The 17,413-nt window shown below is 41.7% G+C and overlaps 5 protein-coding genes across 9 annotated transcripts; all 5 read left to right on the top strand.

Moving 5' to 3' along the window:
* The first annotated feature begins 320 nt into the window (after positions 1-320).
* LOC115619991 lies at positions 321-6,125 on the top strand. The gene is made up of 2 exons (XM_030513064.1): positions 321-3,902; positions 4,230-6,125. Exons 1-2 carry the CDS (start codon positions 576-578, stop codon positions 5,505-5,507), a joined length of 4,605 nt encoding a protein of 1,534 aa, XP_030368924.1. The 5' UTR covers positions 321-575; the 3' UTR covers positions 5,508-6,125.
* Positions 6,126-6,741: 616 nt separating this feature from the next.
* LOC115619993 (esterase B1-like) lies at positions 6,742-8,789 on the top strand. The gene is made up of 4 exons (XM_030513065.1): positions 6,742-6,847; positions 6,914-7,051; positions 7,100-7,320; positions 7,371-8,789. Exons 1-4 carry the CDS (start codon positions 6,773-6,775, stop codon positions 8,647-8,649), a joined length of 1,713 nt encoding a protein of 570 aa, XP_030368925.1. The 5' UTR covers positions 6,742-6,772; the 3' UTR covers positions 8,650-8,789.
* A 336-nt stretch (positions 8,790-9,125) lies between these two features.
* LOC115620637 (esterase B1-like) lies at positions 9,126-11,357 on the top strand. 2 transcript variants are annotated; one of them, XM_030513987.1, is made up of 4 exons: positions 9,128-9,344; positions 9,411-9,548; positions 9,597-9,817; positions 9,868-11,357. In XM_030513987.1, the coding sequence occupies exons 1-4, from the start codon at positions 9,270-9,272 to the stop codon at positions 11,144-11,146; spliced, it is 1,713 nt and encodes a 570-aa protein (XP_030369847.1). In that variant the 5' UTR covers positions 9,128-9,269; the 3' UTR covers positions 11,147-11,357. The 2 variants fall into 2 exon arrangements, with proteins under 2 accessions (XP_030369838.1, XP_030369847.1); XM_030513978.1 differs by having other exon boundaries at positions 9,126-9,344; positions 9,411-9,817.
* A 1,237-nt stretch (positions 11,358-12,594) lies between these two features.
* Positions 12,595-14,788, top strand: LOC115622544 (esterase B1-like). Of its 3 annotated transcripts, XM_030516530.1 has the most exons (5): positions 12,653-12,769; positions 12,828-12,846; positions 12,913-13,050; positions 13,099-13,319; positions 13,370-14,788. In XM_030516530.1, the coding sequence occupies exons 2-5, from the start codon at positions 12,841-12,843 to the stop codon at positions 14,646-14,648; spliced, it is 1,644 nt and encodes a 547-aa protein (XP_030372390.1). In that variant the 5' UTR covers positions 12,653-12,769; positions 12,828-12,840; the 3' UTR covers positions 14,649-14,788. The 3 variants fall into 3 exon arrangements, with proteins under 3 accessions (XP_030372374.1, XP_030372390.1, XP_030372382.1); XM_030516514.1 differs by having other exon boundaries at positions 12,595-12,846; XM_030516522.1 differs by lacking the exons at positions 12,653-12,769; positions 12,828-12,846; positions 12,913-13,050 and having other exon boundaries at positions 13,145-13,319; positions 13,381-14,788.
* Positions 14,789-15,163: 375 nt separating this feature from the next.
* On the top strand, positions 15,164-17,356 carry LOC115624420 (esterase B1-like). Of its 2 annotated transcripts, XM_030519165.1 has the most exons (5): positions 15,164-15,266; positions 15,325-15,343; positions 15,410-15,547; positions 15,596-15,816; positions 15,867-17,356. In XM_030519165.1, the coding sequence occupies exons 2-5, from the start codon at positions 15,338-15,340 to the stop codon at positions 17,143-17,145; spliced, it is 1,644 nt and encodes a 547-aa protein (XP_030375025.1). In that variant the 5' UTR covers positions 15,164-15,266; positions 15,325-15,337; the 3' UTR covers positions 17,146-17,356. The 2 variants fall into 2 exon arrangements, with proteins under 2 accessions (XP_030375025.1, XP_030375020.1); XM_030519160.1 differs by having other exon boundaries at positions 15,197-15,343.
* The last annotated feature ends 57 nt before the right edge of the window (positions 17,357-17,413 follow it).

The following is a 17,413-nucleotide window of genomic DNA, read 5'->3' as shown; positions in this document are numbered from 1 at the left end:
ATCACACAATTTTTTTAAACAATATTAATAATCCAGGATCTAATTTGAATTTAGAAAGCTCCACAGATATGTATGTTTAAGCAAGTTGTAAACACGAAATTATTTCATGAGTTAAGTCAAATTTTATAATAACAGAAAATAAGTCATCTTGCTTTGAGAACGTTTGAAAGACAAGGTGTTTTGGATAGTATGTAAGAAATTGCTTTTAGTTATGTATTTTAAGGTGCATCTATTTGAAATCAGGAATACCACTTAGGCAGTACTTTATGCGTTTTTGGTATTAGACTACAGTCGATAATTGAGCGTGCCATCTTTACTATCGGTAGTGTCATCGATAGCTCCAGGCTATATTGGTGTCGTGAAAAGCTTAACATCGACATCGGAGTCTGTGTAATGGCAATATAGTTAGTTAAAAACAAATGGATGTTCTGCGGACAATAATGTAATTAATAATGTTAATTGAGTGACGGCATCGAAGTTATTGTGTGGCGGCGTGTGTGTGCAGGGCACCAGCAAGAAGCAAAGTGAACGCTGCCTTGCTTTCACTTTGTGCGTTTTGCCTTTTTGTGTGTATAATGGACAAGTTAAAAAACAACAACAACAAGGAAAATGCAGTTATTGCATCAATTGAATACCCTTACCCCGCAACGACAGATAACGACGATGTCGAAAGCAACAAGAGCACACCCTATTATACCCCTTTGGAGTTTTTGCAAACGTCCTTTGAATTTCCATCGCCCACGTCCGAAACGTCAGCAGCAACAGACGCTGTTCTGCCACCAACGCAGCAGCAGCGGCGCAGCAATGAGTACAGTGGGGGCGGTGAGGGTGTTTTCGATGTTGCATACACACAACAAAATGCGTCCTTGGAACGCATAGACACGTACGCATTGGAAAAGGAGGACACTGCACGCGCCTATACACCAAAACAATTTACAATTGCCACTCCTAAGCAGCCACAGCCGCAACCCAATTCCCAGTCGCCGACGTTAAATCGTAAATTTAAACGTTTCTCCCTATATGATCGCCGATCCTGTTCGCCACACATTGCAACCCGTAATGCAACGACTGCAACAACGAGTACAACTGTAACATCAGGCTTGTCGCTGGACGAGCGCGGAACGGGGCTTACCACATTCGCCAACAAAGAAAATACCATACCCAAAACGGGCACCGGCACCCACACTGAGAACGAACAGGATATACTATACATGTCGAAAAGCGAACATAATTCCCCCACAATTCTATTTAAAGATGAAACCTCGACACCCAACCCAAACCTGAGTTACTCCCCCAAATTATTGGCCTCCATCAACAATCTAAATTTATCCGGGTCACCCCTAAACATAATAAACTCTGCCGGCTATAAGAACGGCAACTTTTTTCGTTTTCCCGAAATCGACCATGTCGTGCAGGAAGCCATACCGCTCATCGCTGCATCCACCATTGAGGACCCGCATGCTAGCTATTGTGACAACCAGATGCATATTCGTACAAAGTTCGCTAGCACATCACCTTCGGCACTTTGCCATGCGACCGTACAACAGCAGCAACGTATACGCAAGCGATCCACCAGCTCCGACATTATGGAATCCACATCCACACAAACATCGGAGCTGAGCCAGGAGCAGTCATTACTGCAACCGGAAGCACAGCTGGAGGAACAGCAAAAGTGTGAGGGCCGTAAAAACCGAAAAAACAAAAACAATCTCACCATCCGCATCACCGATGTCCCCATCAAGAGCTCGACACAAATTTCACCGCTGCCCAAACCGAAAACACCAACTATTAAAAGCACAAAGGAGAAGGCGCGCTCTCTGGACTCGGCCGCAAATGAAGGCGAGCTGTCAATTGTGGTGCACAACATAACTGAATCTCATGGCAGCTGCGATGTTATGGACACACAAATGCCTACCAGTGGAAGCACCAGCCAACTTCAGGCTAACATGCTCATGCAACCTGCCTCAAATATACACTCGACATCATTGTCCCGCTTGGACACGCACAGCAATTTGGTCAATCGTCGCACTTCGCGACGAAAGTCACCGGGTCTTAACAACAGTGACTGGCTGATGTACCACCGCAAGCACAATCCATATCAGGTGCCGCACACCGTCAAACTTCAAGACTGCAGCAGCAGTACAGCGCAAAGTTCCCTCGACTCGGATGTAATGGAGTACAGCGGCAGTGATTCGCCCCAACGTAGCGCTGCCGAACTAAAATCCGCATCTAGTGTGGACAGCAGCAACACCAAGTTTGGGCTGGGAGCTACTTTAGCACCGCGCAATGCACACAAACACAACCAGCTCCTGCACTCGTCTAGTACAAATCTGAAAACTCTGCCTGAGTCCCTGACTCTCGTAGAGTTCTCATTGTGCGGTGGTCCCAGTCCCAAAGAATCGCCGTCACCATATAAGCAAAAATCTATGGATTTGCCGGTCAGTGCACATGCCGCTCACACCAACTTGCAGGCGATGCAGACGAAGAGTACCGTGTCCACATCATCGATGAACCTTCTGCAGCGACGGGGCTCCATTCACAGTCTTACGCTTAATTTGCACAGCTCATGTGGAAATTTGGTGAACAACAGTTTGAGCGTGTCTAACTACAGCTTGGGCTCAATGGGCAATTTTAATACAATACTCAATTCAAAATCCAGCTGCAATCTGGACATAAATGCAGCACGCATTGCTGGCGCACAGTTGCCAGGACAGCAACACACATTGAATGCCACAGGTGTCCCAATTATTAGCAACCAGGGCACACGTCAAGGTCTGTTTCGGCGCCGTGGCTCCAATCACAGCATCACGCTCAAAGCTCACACAACAACATCGTGTGGAGATCTTAATTCGATATCCACACAACAGACCCTGAGTGCCGATAAGTACCGGCTAAGCACGCGTACTAACTCGACCGGCTCCTCGACACATACAAATAGTAATGTACCCACCCCAAAGCGGGGTCTGCTCGAAAGACGCGGCTCCAATCAAAGTCTTACCCTTAACATGGGTGGCATCATGGGCTCCAGTAATCAGCATCTGGGTGACATTCAAATGCAGGATGTAAGCGAACAGCCAAAAGTGTCTGCTTGCAGTTGTGCTGCTGCCCAAGCTCCACATCAGCGCAAATTTTATAGCACCGAAAACTTAAATACAAATCGCGGAAATCAACAGTTTTTCGACTTCGATACTAAGCAAGCGTGCTTCGGCTCAGCTTCTAATTTGCAACCCAGTGAACAGTCAACCATTATGACCAATACACAGGAAGCAATTATGTGTACCTGTACGGGTGGCGTGCGTAACATCATGACGCGACCGTTGTCCCCGCAAACCACGAGTGAGGAGTTCAAAATTTATTTAGCCAGCATTCAAATGCTGCAGAGCGCATCAAACCCGCTCAATCAGTTTGATTTAATCAAATTAAACTATGTCTTTGACAACAGCTACAAGACAAATCGCAATATTATTGAACGGCCGCCTGTTTTGGGTGCAAATGGACGAGATGGGGACACACCCACAAATCAGTTGCCACCTACATCAGAGGACAGTGAATTGTTGACATCGTATCAGGCTGTGGTCAAGCGCATTATTACACCAATACCACAGCTAGCCGAGGAAGAGCAGAAACGCATATTTCGCGATTTGCACAAGGAATTCTGGGATTTACCTTTGAATCATCAGGAGAAACCGATGGTCTTTGGGTCGCAAACAAAAAATCGTTATAAGACCATATTGCCCAACGAACATTCACGTGTTTTGGTCGATAGCGAGGCCATCGAGTTACTAAATTTGCAGCAGCAATCCTGTTTGGGTATGGGTAGCGAGAGTGCCACTGAGGACATAAAGAAGTCATCGTTATTAGCCTACGACGAGGTGCCCTACATCAATGCCAATTATATTAAGGTAAGGTATAATTTTAAATATTTCACGATTATTTTTATTATTCAAAGACAATTTGTTGAGTCTCACGAAGTTTTAAAATTTGAACATCGTAAATATTGAGAACAGCAGCAAACATGCAATGTGGGTCCAATATATTAAAATATCAAAATGTCCTCATATATGGGGTCTTGATAAATATTGTCCCTATGAAAGTAATATGATATACATATGTATATAATCCGTCACGATAGGTTTTATGCGTGCAGAGATAAGAAACCTCACCTGAGTTCGACAATCAATTAGTTGGATCTATAATAATTAATTGTTTATAAAATTAATATTTTACAGGGTCCGGACTATGTCTCCAAGTGCTATGTAGCTACACAGGGACCTATGCCGAACACTATTTTCGAATTTTGGCTAATGGTCTACCAAAATACACAGCGTTACATTCGCCGATGTGTGGACGGAGGAAGTAGCAGCAGTCCCCATGTAGACAAATCGCACATACTCCAGCAGTACTTTCAAAAAATCGTGATGCTTACAAATTTCACGGAATCAAGTCGACAGAAGTGCGCCATTTACTTTCCCATCGAGTTCAATGAAATATTCGCCGTTGCTGCCAAGGGTGAGGTTTTCGAGCTGAGCACTTCTGCAAAAGAATATTTTGACGCACATCTGTTACCTTCCACTGTTGTGGACAATCCGGTGGGACTGAATGAATTGGAAATAAGCAGCCGGCATATTAGCATCGATTCAAAGAAGGTATCGTTGAGCGTGGAAGTTCGCGACACATTGCCCAAAAATAGCAATTTCTTTCTGGCCAAGAACGTTGGAATTGTGCGACGAAATGGTTATTCTATTCGTAAGCTGGTACTACTTTACTGCATCAATGTGCCCCAAAGTGCGGGTCAGTTGGACTATTACTTGCAGAAAATCTGCTGCTATCATTACTGGTATCCAGATTGGCCGGACCATCACTCTCCACGCGATATTAACACGCTACTGGACACCTGTCTACATGTATTGAATCTAGGCAAGTGCGAATCGGAATTTGACAACTACGACGACAAGCGTAGCATGTGCAATGCACACTTGTCGGCGCAGCGCTTGGAAATCTACAAGCAGGACATTTTCAATGCCGTACAGCCGCTACCCATCATCCACTGCTCGGCTGGCATTGGACGTACAGGTTGTTTCACAGCAATATTAAATGCTGTGCGACAAGTCCGTCAATCTCTGGCATACTCTCTAACAGGAATGTTGACCAAGACGTTGACAACAGCGGACTCGCCACCAATTGCTGCAGAGGCTCGAGATGATGCTGATACGGATATTGATAGCAGTTTTACGTGCAACACCATTTTGCACATTCGCCACATTGTGGACTCTTTGGTGGTAACAAGCGCCACAGCCGCAACAACAACAACGGCACCTAACTTGAAGCCGCCGGCAACATTTGAAAAATTGCCAAAAATGCCCGATATTTTCGTGGACATTTTGGGAATTGTGTGCAATTTGCGTTTGCAACGCGGTGGTATGGTTCAGAACTCGGAGCAGTATGAGCTCATACATCGCGCTATTTGTCTCTATTTAAAGCGCACATTGGCGCTGAGACGGTTTTAAACGATGATCTGAAAAGATGTTATAAGAACAAAACACCAATTTACTATTTGTAAACAATTTTTGTGACCCTTATATTTAATGAAAAACAAACCACAACAAATAATAATAACAATCCAACAACCATGGCTAAAAGAGTCTCGACAAATAGCTGGCATTCTGAGTAGTTGTACTCAATGTTTGGCTTAAAAAATACTATTACTATTATTACATTATTAATATTATATAAATGTTTATTAAGTGTTTGGATGTATGTATGTTAAATGTGTATGTATGTACATAATGTATGTGTAAATGTTTCAATTTTTGGTGTGAACTATGCTTAAACCTAAAGTTAATTAACAATATTACTTTGTCAAACTTTGCAGATGGTGTGCTTCTGCGATCAAAAACTTTCCTAAGTTTGAAAGCGAAAAAAGCTCAAACCTTTTTAAGTTGGTTCGTCCAACTGACTAAAACACCAATTTTTTCGTTTTCAAACGGTAAATTTTGAATCGCCAAAGCACCCAGCATATGTTTTTAAAAACCACAAATTTAGAAAGCAAAAATGAACTTGTATTAATGTTTATGCAATGGAACTAGTCAAATAAAACTTAGAAACATTTTAAATGTAACTATAAATGTGTAAAAAGTACTGTGTTTTATTTGTTAACAATTCCCAAACCCCTTCCCAACCATAATATTAATGTCGGATGATGTACAATCAAAATTAGACCATCCTTTCAATAGAAGAGCTCATATTGGGTATGACAACCAATATCGAAATACGCGATTTGGTTCGATAATTTGTAAAAATTAAAAACATTATCTTTAAAACTTATAAAAATAATTAGCTGCAAGTTATTCCATAATATTATAAAAACATGGCTGTTTATTTAAAATAGTCCGCAAATTAACCCACTACGCCTGTTTAGGGCTAAATGCACTCAGCTGTTTTTGTATACTCGGATTAAAGTTCATTTTAGATTTTCGTCTACTCTACGATTAGACGAGTTTTGGGAAGTCTTTAACCGTAACTAGTCTTTGTTTTAAGCGCACATTAGCGCAGGCACAGTATTAAACGATATTATTTATAAAAATGTCACTATGTTTATATTGTCGGTTTATTTAAAATCAGTTTGCTCTCAACTTGGTATTTAGTCCGCAAATTAACCCACTATGCCCGGTTAGGGTTAAAAGCAATCAGCTGATTTTGTTTACATCGTCTAAAGTTCATTTCATTTTTTCGCCCACTCTACGATTAGATTGGTTTGGTGAAGGCAACAAGTATGTTTACTAATTTAATCGTACGGCGTGGATTTTGCTTAAATCAACTTTTTTGCAGACGGTACAGTAAGATGAAGGTAAGGTAGAAATAACTGTCTAATCATAGCGAACATTTTCTCTATGTATGTATTTTTTGTATCTAGAATGACCGCTCAGTAAAAGTTCCTGTCCAGCAGGGTATAGTGGTAGGTCGGGAGCGCGAACTGCCGAGTGGATTAAAATACGAATGCTTCTTGGGAGTGCCCTATGCGGTTCCCCCAGTGGGAAAGCTACGTTTTCGGGTGAGTTTTCGGGCTACAATTTCGGCTTTAATAATATCATCTTCACAGAGCCCGGTGCCGCTCGAGCACTTCGATGCTGATGAGTTGGACTGTACCAAGGAGGGCGATGTTTCGCATCAGCGGGACCCATTAACACAAAGTGTGGTCGGCTCAGAGAACTGCCTTTTTCTCAACGTGTTTACACCCAAGAAGAGAACGACGGAAAAACTTCCTGTTATGGTGTGGATACATGGAGGGGGTTTCTTTTTTGGAAATGGCAATAGCGACTAGTAAGTATGGTGCTTCGATTCACGATTATTATACTTACATCTAACTTCAGTCACTTTCCAGCCAAGCTTTTAGAGCAAGACGTAGTGGTGGTGACCTTGAACTATCGTCTGGGCGCACTGGGTTTTCTGTATTTACCCGAGGAAGGAATCCACGGCAATGCAGGTCTGAAAGACCAGCGGCTGGCTTTGCAGTGGGTTCAAGAAAACATTGCTAATTTTAACGGTGATCCCAAGAATGTGACGTTGTTTGGTGAAAGCGCCGGTGCGGCCTCCGTACAATTGCATACATACTCAAAACATGCCAACAAACTGTTCCATAAGGCCATAATGCAGAGTGGCACGGCGAATATGGAATGGGTGCTACAAAATCAGCCCGAATATAAGACCCGACGCTTGACTGAGCTCCTTGGTGGGAGCATAGATGATTCCCAATCAATACTCAAGTTCTTACAGTCTCCAAGAGTGACGCCCATGGCCATGCTAGAAAGTAGAATGGCGTTGCTGACGCCCGATGAGCGACGTCGTCATATGCCTTTCGTTTTTAGGCCCGTCGTAGAGGAATCCATAAGTCCAGACAGTTTTATTGAAGCTAATATTCTGGATTTGCTTCACGAGAAGGACCGTTTGAATGGAATGCCCATTATTTTGGGCTACGTATCAGCTGAGGGCATTGCCATGGTGGTAAATGCAAAACGCAAGCTAGATATTTATGATCAGGACTTGGCGCGTCTAGTGCCGCGCAATCTGATTGTGGAGCCCAATGCACCAGAAGCCTTAGAGGTGGCAAAGCACCTGCGGGCCTTCTATTTTAATGGTCAGGCGTTAACGCCGGGAATTTTGGATAATTTAGTCGATCTGCTCACTGACTTTCACTTCAACATTGACCTCCAATTCGCCGCAGAGGTACATGCTCATCGTCAGACTTCGTCGCCACTCTATTTCTATCGCTTTGATTATGTGGGCAATCGAAATATGTATAAGCGTATGTTGCAGAGCGAAAAACTTCGAGGTGCCTGTCATGGAGATGAGCTATTCTATTTATTTCAAATGTCAGATGATGAATCGCCGATGACTAAGGAGGATGATGCAGTGTCTCACCGAATATGTGAAATGTGGGCGAATTTTGCAAAACACGGAAGACCGGCAAGAGATTGGACACCCGTTCAGCCCCATAGTGAGAAGAATCAAGCTTACCAGTTGGACTATTTCAGAATAGATCGGGAGTGTGGAATGCGGCGTAATCCCGATGGCGAACGCATTGAATTTTGGCGAAGCATGTACAAAAAGTATAAACCTAACTGCTATGAAGCTCTGAGAGCTAAACTATAGTGAACATTTATTTATATACATATGTGATAAGCATGATTTATGTGATATGAAAATTTATGTATGTACTATATATACATACATATGTATATATGTACACATATTTTTCCAAATGTGTTGTATTAAAACCCCCAGCAATTTTACAATTACTGTTATTTTTTCTGTAAATATTTCATTTGAGAGGGATTTATGGGTTTTTTAATTAACAACAGTATTAAATGCTGTGCGAAAGGTCCGCCAATCTCTAGCATACTACCTAACCGGAATATTGACCAAGCCATTGACAACAGCGGATTTGTTGATTATCGTTGAAAATTCTCCAAATGATGCATACACAGATATTGACGACAGTTTTTTGATTTATCTCGCTATTTGTCTTGGTTGTAAGCGCACATTAGCGCAGACACAGTTTTAAACGATATTATTTATAAAAATGTCACTATGTTTATATTGTCGGTTTATTTAAAATCAGTTTGCTCTCAAATTGGTATTTAGTCCGCAAATTAACCCACTATGCCCGGTTAGGGTTAAATGCAATCAGCTGATTTTGTTTACACCGTCTAAAGTTCATTTCATTTTTTCGCCCACTCTACGATTAGATTGGTTTGGTGAAGGCAACAAGTATGTTTACTAATTTAATCGTACGGCGTGGATTTTGCTTAAATCAACTTTTTTGCAGACGGTACAGTAAGATGAAGGTAAGGTAGAAATAACTGTCTAATCATTGCGAACATTTTCTCTATGTATGTATTTTTTGTATCTAGAATGACCGCTCAGTAAAAGTTCCTGTTCAGCAGGGTATAGTGGTAGGTCGGGAGCGCGAACTGCCGAGTGGATTAAAATACGAATGCTTCTTGGGAGTGCCCTATGCGGTTCCCCCAGTGGGAAAGCTACGTTTTCGGGTGAGTTTTCGGGCTACAATTTCGGCTTTAATAATATCATCTTCACAGAGTCCGGTGCCGCTCGAGCACTTCGATGCTGATGAGTTGGACTGTACCAAGGAGGGCGATGTTTCGCATCAGCGGGACCCATTAACACAAAGTGTGGTCGGCTCAGAGAACTGCCTTTTTCTCAACGTGTTTACACCCAAGAAGAGAACGACGGAAAAACTTCCTGTTATGGTGTGGATACATGGAGGGGGTTTCTTTTTTGGAAATGGCAATAGCGACTAGTAAGTATGGTGCTTCGATTCACGATTATTATACTTACATCTAACTTCAGTCACTTTCCAGCCAAGCTTTTAGAGCAAGACGTAGTGGTGGTGACCTTGAACTATCGTCTGGGCGCACTGGGTTTTCTGTATTTACCCGAGGAAGGAATCCACGGCAATGCAGGTCTGAAAGACCAGCGGCTGGCTTTGCAGTGGGTTCAAGAAAACATTGCTAATTTTAACGGTGATCCCAAGAATGTGACGTTGTTTGGTGAAAGCGCCGGTGCGGCCTCCGTACAATTGCATACATACTCAAAACATGCCAACAAACTGTTCCATAAGGCCATCATGCAGAGTGGCACGGCGAATATGGAATGGGTGCTACAAAATCAGCCCGAATATAAGACCCGACGCTTGACTGAGCTCCTTGGTGGGAGCATAGATGATTCTCAATCAATACTCAAGTTCTTACAGTCTCCAAAAGTAACGCCATTGGCCATGCTTGCCAATACAATGGCGTTACTGACGCCCGATGAGCGTCGTCGTCATTTGCCTTTGCCTTTTAAGCCCGTCGTTGAGCAATCCACCAGTCCAGACAGTTTCATTGATGTTAATATAATGGATTTACTCTACGAGAAGGACCGTTTGAATGGAATGCCTGTTATTATGGGGTACACATCAGCTGAGGGCATTGCCATGGTGGTAAATGCAAAACGCAAGCTAGATATTTATGATCAGGATTTGGCGCGCCTGGTGCCGAGGAATTTGGTTGTGGAGCCCAATGCAGCGGAAGCATTAGAAGCGGCAAAGGATATGCGGGCCTTCTATTTTAATGGACAGGCCTTAACGTCGCAAAGTTTGGATAATTTGGTCGACCTTCTTACTGACTTTCATTTCAACATTGACCTCCAACACGCCGCAGAGATACATGCCCATCGCCAGACTTCATCGCCACTCTATTTCTATCGCTTTGATTATGTGGGCAATCGAAATATGTATAAGCGTATGTTGCAGTGCGAAAAACTTCGAGGTGCCTGTCATGGAGATGAGCTATTCTATTTATTCCAAATGTCAGATGATGAATCGCCGATGACTAAGGAGGATGATGCAGTGTCTCACCGAATATGTGAAATGTGGGCGAATTTTGCAAAACACGGAAGACCTTCAAGAGATTGGACACCCGTTCAGCCCCATAGTGACAAGAATCAAGCTTACCAGTTGGACTATTTCAGAATAGATCGGGAGTGTGGAATGCGGCGTAATCCCGATGGAGAGCGCATTGAATTTTGGCGCAGCATGTACAAAAGATACAAACCTAACTGCTATGAGGCTCTGAGAGCTAAGCTATAGTTAACACATTTTCGTGAGAATTGCATCAAAATTACACAAATTTTCGGATTGTGTAATAACAAGAATTTAAAACAATTTTTAACGCTTTTTAGATGTTTCTTTACGTTTAACAAGTTGTGTTGTCATGAGAAAAAATTATGTTTTATACAAGTAACTCGAAGCTGGAGTATGTAAATAGCAGTTAATTGTACACAATGCTGCTCAATCGCAATATTTATCTGCTTATTACTTTATTTTGAGAGCCACCCTGTTATAATCCATATGTAAATGTACTTAATTTCATTGATTTTTGATTTATATATTTAATAGTACTTCAATTACAAAAAATTCGAAACCTGCGTAAATATTAGTTCTTGAATTTGTATATCGATAGGACCACTGTTTTAAACATCGATAAGTCGATTGGGTGAATATCGATGTTCCCTATAATTCAGTGCACGCTGCTCATCTCTATTAGGATAGTTAGTCATGGGGGCTTTGTTTGGAAAAAGCAGAAAGAGTGTTCCAAGCCGTGTAACCGACCAGGATAATATTACTATTATTACATTACTATTATTACTATTATTACATTATTAATATTATATAAATGTTTATTAAGTGTTTGGATGTATGTATGTTAAATGTGTATGTATGTACATAATGTATGTGTAAATGTTTCAATTTTTGGTGTGAACTATGCTTAAACCTAAAGTTAATTAACAATATTACTTTGTCAAACTTTGCAGATGGTGTGCTTCTGCGATCAAAAACTTTCCTAAGTTTGAAAGCGAAAAAAGCTCAAACCTTTTTAAGTTGGTTCGTCCAACTGACTAAAACACCAATTTTTTCGTTTTCAAACGGTAAATTTTGAATCGCCAAAGCACCCAGCATATGTTTTTAAAAACCACAAATTTAGAAAGCAAAAATGAACTTGTATTAATGTTTATGCAATGGAACTAGTCAAATAAAACTTAGAAACATTTTAAATGTAACTATAAATGTGTAAAAAGTACTGTGTTTTATTTGTTAACAATTCCCAAACCCCTTCCCAACCATAATATTAATGTCGGATGATGTACAATCAAAATTAGACCATCCTTTCAATAGAAGAGCTCATATTGGGTATGACAACCAATATCGAAATACGCGATTTGGTTCGATAATTTGTAAAAATTAAAAACATTATCTTTAAAACTTATAAAAATAATTAGCTGCAAGTTATTCCATAATATTATAAAAACATGGCTGTTTATTTAAAATAGTCCGAAAATTAACCCACTACGCCTGTTTAGGGCTAAATGCACTCAGCTGTTTTTGTATACTCGGATTAAAGTTCATTTTAGATTTTCGTCTACTCTACGATTAGACGAGTTTTGGGAAGTCTTTAACCGTAACTAGTCTTTGTTTTAAGCGCACATTAGCGCAGGCACAGTATTAAACGATATTATTTATAAAAATGTCACTATGTTTATATTGTCGGTTTATTTAAAATCAGTTTGCTCTCAACTTGGTATTTAGTCCGCAAATTAACCCACTATGCCCGGTTAGGGTTAAATGCAATCAGCTGATTTTGTTTACACCGTCTAAAGTTCATTTCATTTTTTCGCCCACTCTACGATTAGATTGGTTTGGTGAAGGCAACAAGTATGTTTACTAATTTAATCGTACGGCGTGGATTTTGCTTAAATCAACTTTTTTGCAGACGGTACAGTAAGATGAAGGTAAGGTAGAAATAACTGTCTAATCATTGCGAACATTTTCTCTATGTATGTATTTTTTGTATCTAGAATGACCGCTCAGTAAAAGTTCCTGTTCAGCAGGGTATAGTGGTAGGTCGGGAGCGCGAACTGCCGAGTGGATTAAAATACGAATGCTTCTTGGGAGTGCCCTATGCGGTTCCCCCAGTGGGAAAGCTACGTTTTCGGGTGAGTTTTCGGGCTACAATTTCGGCTTTAATAATATCATCTTCACAGAGCCCGGTGCCGCTCGAGCACTTCGATGCTGATGAGTTGGACTGTACCAAGGAGGGCGATGTTTCGCATCAGCGGGACCCATTAACACAAAGTGTGGTCGGCTCAGAGAACTGCCTTTTTCTCAACGTGTTTACACCCAAGAAGAGAACGACGGAACAACTTCCTGTTATGGTGTGGATACATGGAGGTGGTTTCTTTTTTGGAAATGGCAATAGTGACTAGTAAGTATGGTGCTTCGATTCACGATTATTATACTTACATCTAACTTCAGTCACTTTCCAGCCAAGCTTTTAGAGCAAGACGTAGTGGTGGTGACCTTGAACTATCGTCTGGGCGCACTGGGTTTTCTGTATTTACCCGAGGAAGGAATCCACGGCAATGCAGGTCTGAAAGACCAGCGGCTGGCTTTGCAGTGGGTTCAAGAAAACATTGCTAATTTTAACGGTGATCCCAAGAATGTGACGTTGTTTGGTGAAAGCGCCGGTGCGGCCTCCGTACAATTGCATACATACTCAAAACATGCCAACAAACTGTTCCATAAGGCCATAATGCAGAGTGGCACGGCGAATATGGAATGGGTGCTACAAAATCAGCCCGAATATAAGACCCGACGCTTGACTGAGCTCCTTGGTGGGAGCATAGATGATTCCCAATCAATACTCAAGTTCTTACAGTCTCCAAGAGTGACGCCCATGGCCATGCTAGAAAGTAGAATGGCGTTGCTGACGCCCGATGAGCGACGTCGTCATATGCCTTTCGTTTTTAGGCCCGTCGTAGAGGAATCCATAAGTCCAGACAGTTTTATTGAAGCTAATATTCTGGATTTGCTTTACGAGAAGGACCGTTTGAATGGAATGCCCATTATTTTGGGCTACGTATCAGCTGAGGGCATTGCCATGGTGGTAAATGCAAAACGCAAGCTAGATATTTATGATCAGGACTTGGCGCGTCTAGTGCCGCGCAATCTGATTGTGGAGCCCAATGCACCAGAAGCCTTAGAGGTGGCAAAGCACCTGCGGGCCTTCTATTTTAATGGTCAGGCGTTAACGCCGGGAATTTTGGATAATTTAGTCGATCTGCTCACTGACTTTCACTTCAACATTGACCTCCAATTCGCCGCAGAGGTACATGCTCATCGTCAGACTTCGTCGCCACTCTATTTCTATCGCTTTGATTATGTGGGCAATCGAAATATGTATAAGCGTATGTTGCAGAGCGAAAAACTTCGAGGTGCCTGTCATGGAGATGAGCTATTCTATTTATTTCAAATGTCAGATGATGAATCGCCGATGACTAAGGAGGATGATGCAGTGTCTCACCGAATATGTGAAATGTGGGCGAATTTTGCAAAACACGGAAGACCGGCAAGAGATTGGACACCCGTTCAGCCCCATAGTGAGAAGAATCAAGCTTACCAGTTGGACTATTTCAGAATAGATCGGGAGTGTGGAATGCGGCGTAATCCCGATGGCGAACGCATTGAATTTTGGCGAAGCATGTACAAAAAGTATAAACCTAACTGCTATGAAGCTCTGAGAGCTAAACTATAGTGAACATTTATTTATATACATATGTGATAAGCATGATTTATGTGATATGAAAATTTATGTATGTACTATATATACATACATATGTATATATGTACACATATTTTTCCAAATGTGTTGTATTAAAACCCCCAGCAATTTTACAATTACTGTTATTTTTTCTGTAAATATTTCATTTGAGAGGGATTTATGGGTTTTTTAATTAACAACAGTATTAAATGCTGTGCGAAAGGTCCGCCAATCTCTAGCATACTACCTAACCGGAATATTGACCAAGCCATTGACAACAGCGGATTTGTTGATTATCGTTGAAAATTCTCCAAATGATGCATACACAGATATTGACGACAGTTTTTTGATTTATCTCGCTATTTGTCTTGGTTGTAAGCGCACATTAGCGCAGACACAGTTTTAAACGATATTATTTATAAAAATGTCACTATGTTTATATTGTCGGTTTATTTAAAATCAGTTTGCTCTCAAATTGGTATTTAGTCCGCAAATTAACCCACTATGCCCGGTTAGGGTTAAATGCAATCAGCTGATTTTGTTTACACCGTCTAAAGTTCATTTCATTTTTTCGCCCACTCTACGATTAGATTGGTTTGGTGAAGGCAACAAGTATGTTTACTAATTTAATCGTACGGCGTGGATTTTGCTTAAATCAACTTTTTTGCAGACGGTACAGTAAGATGAAGGTAAGGTAGAAATAACTGTCTAATCATTGCGAACATTTTCTCTATGTATGTATTTTTTGTATCTAGAATGACCGCTCAGTAAAAGTTCCTGTTCAGCAGGGTATAGTGGTAGGTCGGGAGCGCGAACTGCCGAGTGGATTAAAATACGAATGCTTCTTGGGAGTGCCCTATGCGGTTCCCCCAGTGGGAAAGCTACGTTTTCGGGTGAGTTTTCGGGCTACAATTTCGGCTTTAATAATATCATCTTCACAGAGCCCGGTGCCGCTCGAGCACTTCGATGCTGATGAGTTGGACTGTACCAAGGAGGGCGATGTTTCGCATCAGCGGGACCCATTAACACAAAGTGTGGTCGGCTCAGAGAACTGCCTTTTTCTCAACGTGTTTACACCCAAGAAGAGAACGACGGAAAAACTTCCTGTTATGGTGTGGATACATGGAGGGGGTTTCTTTTTTGGAAATGGCAATAGCGACTAGTAAGTATGGTGCTTCGATTCACGATTATTATACTTACATCTAACTTCAGTCACTTTCCAGCCAAGCTTTTAGAGCAAGACGTAGTGGTGGTGACCTTGAACTATCGTCTGGGCGCACTGGGTTTTCTGTATTTACCCGAGGAAGGAATCCACGGCAATGCAGGTCTGAAAGACCAGCGGCTGGCTTTGCAGTGGGTTCAAGAAAACATTGCTAATTTTAACGGTGATCCCAAGAATGTGACGTTGTTTGGTGAAAGCGCCGGTGCGGCCTCCGTACAATTGCATACATACTCAAAACATGCCAACAAACTGTTCCATAAGGCCATCATGCAGAGTGGCACGGCGAATATGGAATGGGTGCTACAAAATCAGCCCGAATATAAGACCCGACGCTTGACTGAGCTCCTTGGTGGGAGCATAGATGATTCTCAATCAATACTCAAGTTCTTACAGTCTCCAAAAGTAACGCCATTGGCCATGCTTGCCAATACAATGGCGTTACTGACGCCCGATGAGCGTCGTCGTCATTTGCCTTTGCCTTTTAAGCCCGTCGTTGAGCAATCCACCAGTCCAGACAGTTTCATTGATGTTAATATAATGGATTTACTCTACGAGAAGGACCGTTTGAATGGAATGCCTGTTATTATGGGGTACACATCAGCTGAGGGCATTGCCATGGTGGTAAATGCAAAACGCAAGCTAGATATTTATGATCAGGATTTGGCGCGCCTGGTGCCGAGGAATTTGGTTGTGGAGCCCAATGCAGCGGAAGCATTAGAAGCGGCAAAGGATATGCGGGCCTTCTATTTTAATGGACAGGCCTTAACGTCGCAAAGTTTGGATAATTTGGTCGACCTTCTTACTGACTTTCATTTCAACATTGACCTCCAACACGCCGCAGAGATACATGCCCATCGCCAGACTTCATCGCCACTCTATTTCTATCGCTTTGATTATGTGGGCAATCGAAATATGTATAAGCGTATGTTGCAGTGCGAAAAACTTCGAGGTGCCTGTCATGGAGATGAGCTATTCTATTTATTTCAAATGTCAGATGATGAATCGCCGATGACTAAGGAGGATGATGCAGTGTCTCACCGAATATGTGAAATGTGGGCGAATTTTGCAAAACACGGAAGACCTTCAAGAGATTGGACACCCGTTCAGCCCCATAGTGACAAGAATCAAGCTTACCAGTTGGACTATTTCAGAATAGATCGGGAGTGTGGAATGCGGCGTAATCCCGATGGCGAACGCATTGAATTTTGGCGAAGCATGTACAAAAAGTATAAACCTAACTGCTATGAGGCTCTGAGAGCTAAGCTATAGTTAACACATTTTCGTGAGAATTGCATCAAAATTACACAAATTTTCGGATTGTGTAATAACAAGAATTTAAAACAATTTTTAACGCTTTTTAGATGTTTCTTTACGTTTAACAAGTTGTGTTGTCATGAGAAAAAATTATGTTTTATACAAGTAACTCGAAGCTGGAGTATGTAAATAGCAGTTAATTGTACACAATGCTGCTCAATCGCAATATTTATCTGCTTATTACTTTATTTTGAGAGCCACCCTGTTATAATCCATATGTAAA

This window comes from Scaptodrosophila lebanonensis, unplaced genomic scaffold, assembly GCF_003285725.1.
Source record: "Scaptodrosophila lebanonensis strain 11010-0011.00,11010-0021.00 unplaced genomic scaffold, SlebRS2 tig00000001-arrow-pilon, whole genome shotgun sequence".
Lineage (NCBI taxonomy): Eukaryota > Metazoa > Arthropoda > Insecta > Diptera > Drosophilidae > Scaptodrosophila > Scaptodrosophila lebanonensis.
The sequence above is the reverse complement of the archived record's forward strand: the minus strand, read 5'-3'. Positions and strand labels throughout refer to the sequence as shown.

Coding starts and splice junctions, on each gene's coding strand:
- LOC115619991 (XM_030513064.1), top strand. CDS start 576: ATGGACAAGTTAAAAAACAACAACAACAAGGAAAATGCAGTTATTGCA. Junction 3,903..4,229: donor TCAATGCCAATTATATTAAG/GTAAGGTATAAT, acceptor AATATTTTACAG/GGTCCGGACTATGTCTCCAA.
- LOC115619993 (XM_030513065.1), top strand. CDS start 6,773: ATGTTTACTAATTTAATCGTACGGCGTGGATTTTGCTTAAATCAACTT. Junction 6,848..6,913: donor GACGGTACAGTAAGATGAAG/GTAAGGTAGAAA, acceptor TTTTGTATCTAG/AATGACCGCTCAGTAAAAGT. Junction 7,321..7,370: donor GGAAATGGCAATAGCGACTA/GTAAGTATGGTG, acceptor ATCTAACTTCAG/TCACTTTCCAGCCAAGCTTT.
- LOC115620637 (XM_030513978.1), top strand. CDS start 9,270: ATGTTTACTAATTTAATCGTACGGCGTGGATTTTGCTTAAATCAACTT. Junction 9,345..9,410: donor GACGGTACAGTAAGATGAAG/GTAAGGTAGAAA, acceptor TTTTGTATCTAG/AATGACCGCTCAGTAAAAGT. Junction 9,818..9,867: donor GGAAATGGCAATAGCGACTA/GTAAGTATGGTG, acceptor ATCTAACTTCAG/TCACTTTCCAGCCAAGCTTT.
- LOC115622544 (XM_030516514.1), top strand. CDS start 12,772: ATGTTTACTAATTTAATCGTACGGCGTGGATTTTGCTTAAATCAACTT. Junction 12,847..12,912: donor GACGGTACAGTAAGATGAAG/GTAAGGTAGAAA, acceptor TTTTGTATCTAG/AATGACCGCTCAGTAAAAGT. Junction 13,051..13,098: donor TGGGAAAGCTACGTTTTCGG/GTGAGTTTTCGG, acceptor TCATCTTCACAG/AGCCCGGTGCCGCTCGAGCA.
- LOC115624420 (XM_030519160.1), top strand. CDS start 15,269: ATGTTTACTAATTTAATCGTACGGCGTGGATTTTGCTTAAATCAACTT. Junction 15,344..15,409: donor GACGGTACAGTAAGATGAAG/GTAAGGTAGAAA, acceptor TTTTGTATCTAG/AATGACCGCTCAGTAAAAGT. Junction 15,548..15,595: donor TGGGAAAGCTACGTTTTCGG/GTGAGTTTTCGG, acceptor TCATCTTCACAG/AGCCCGGTGCCGCTCGAGCA.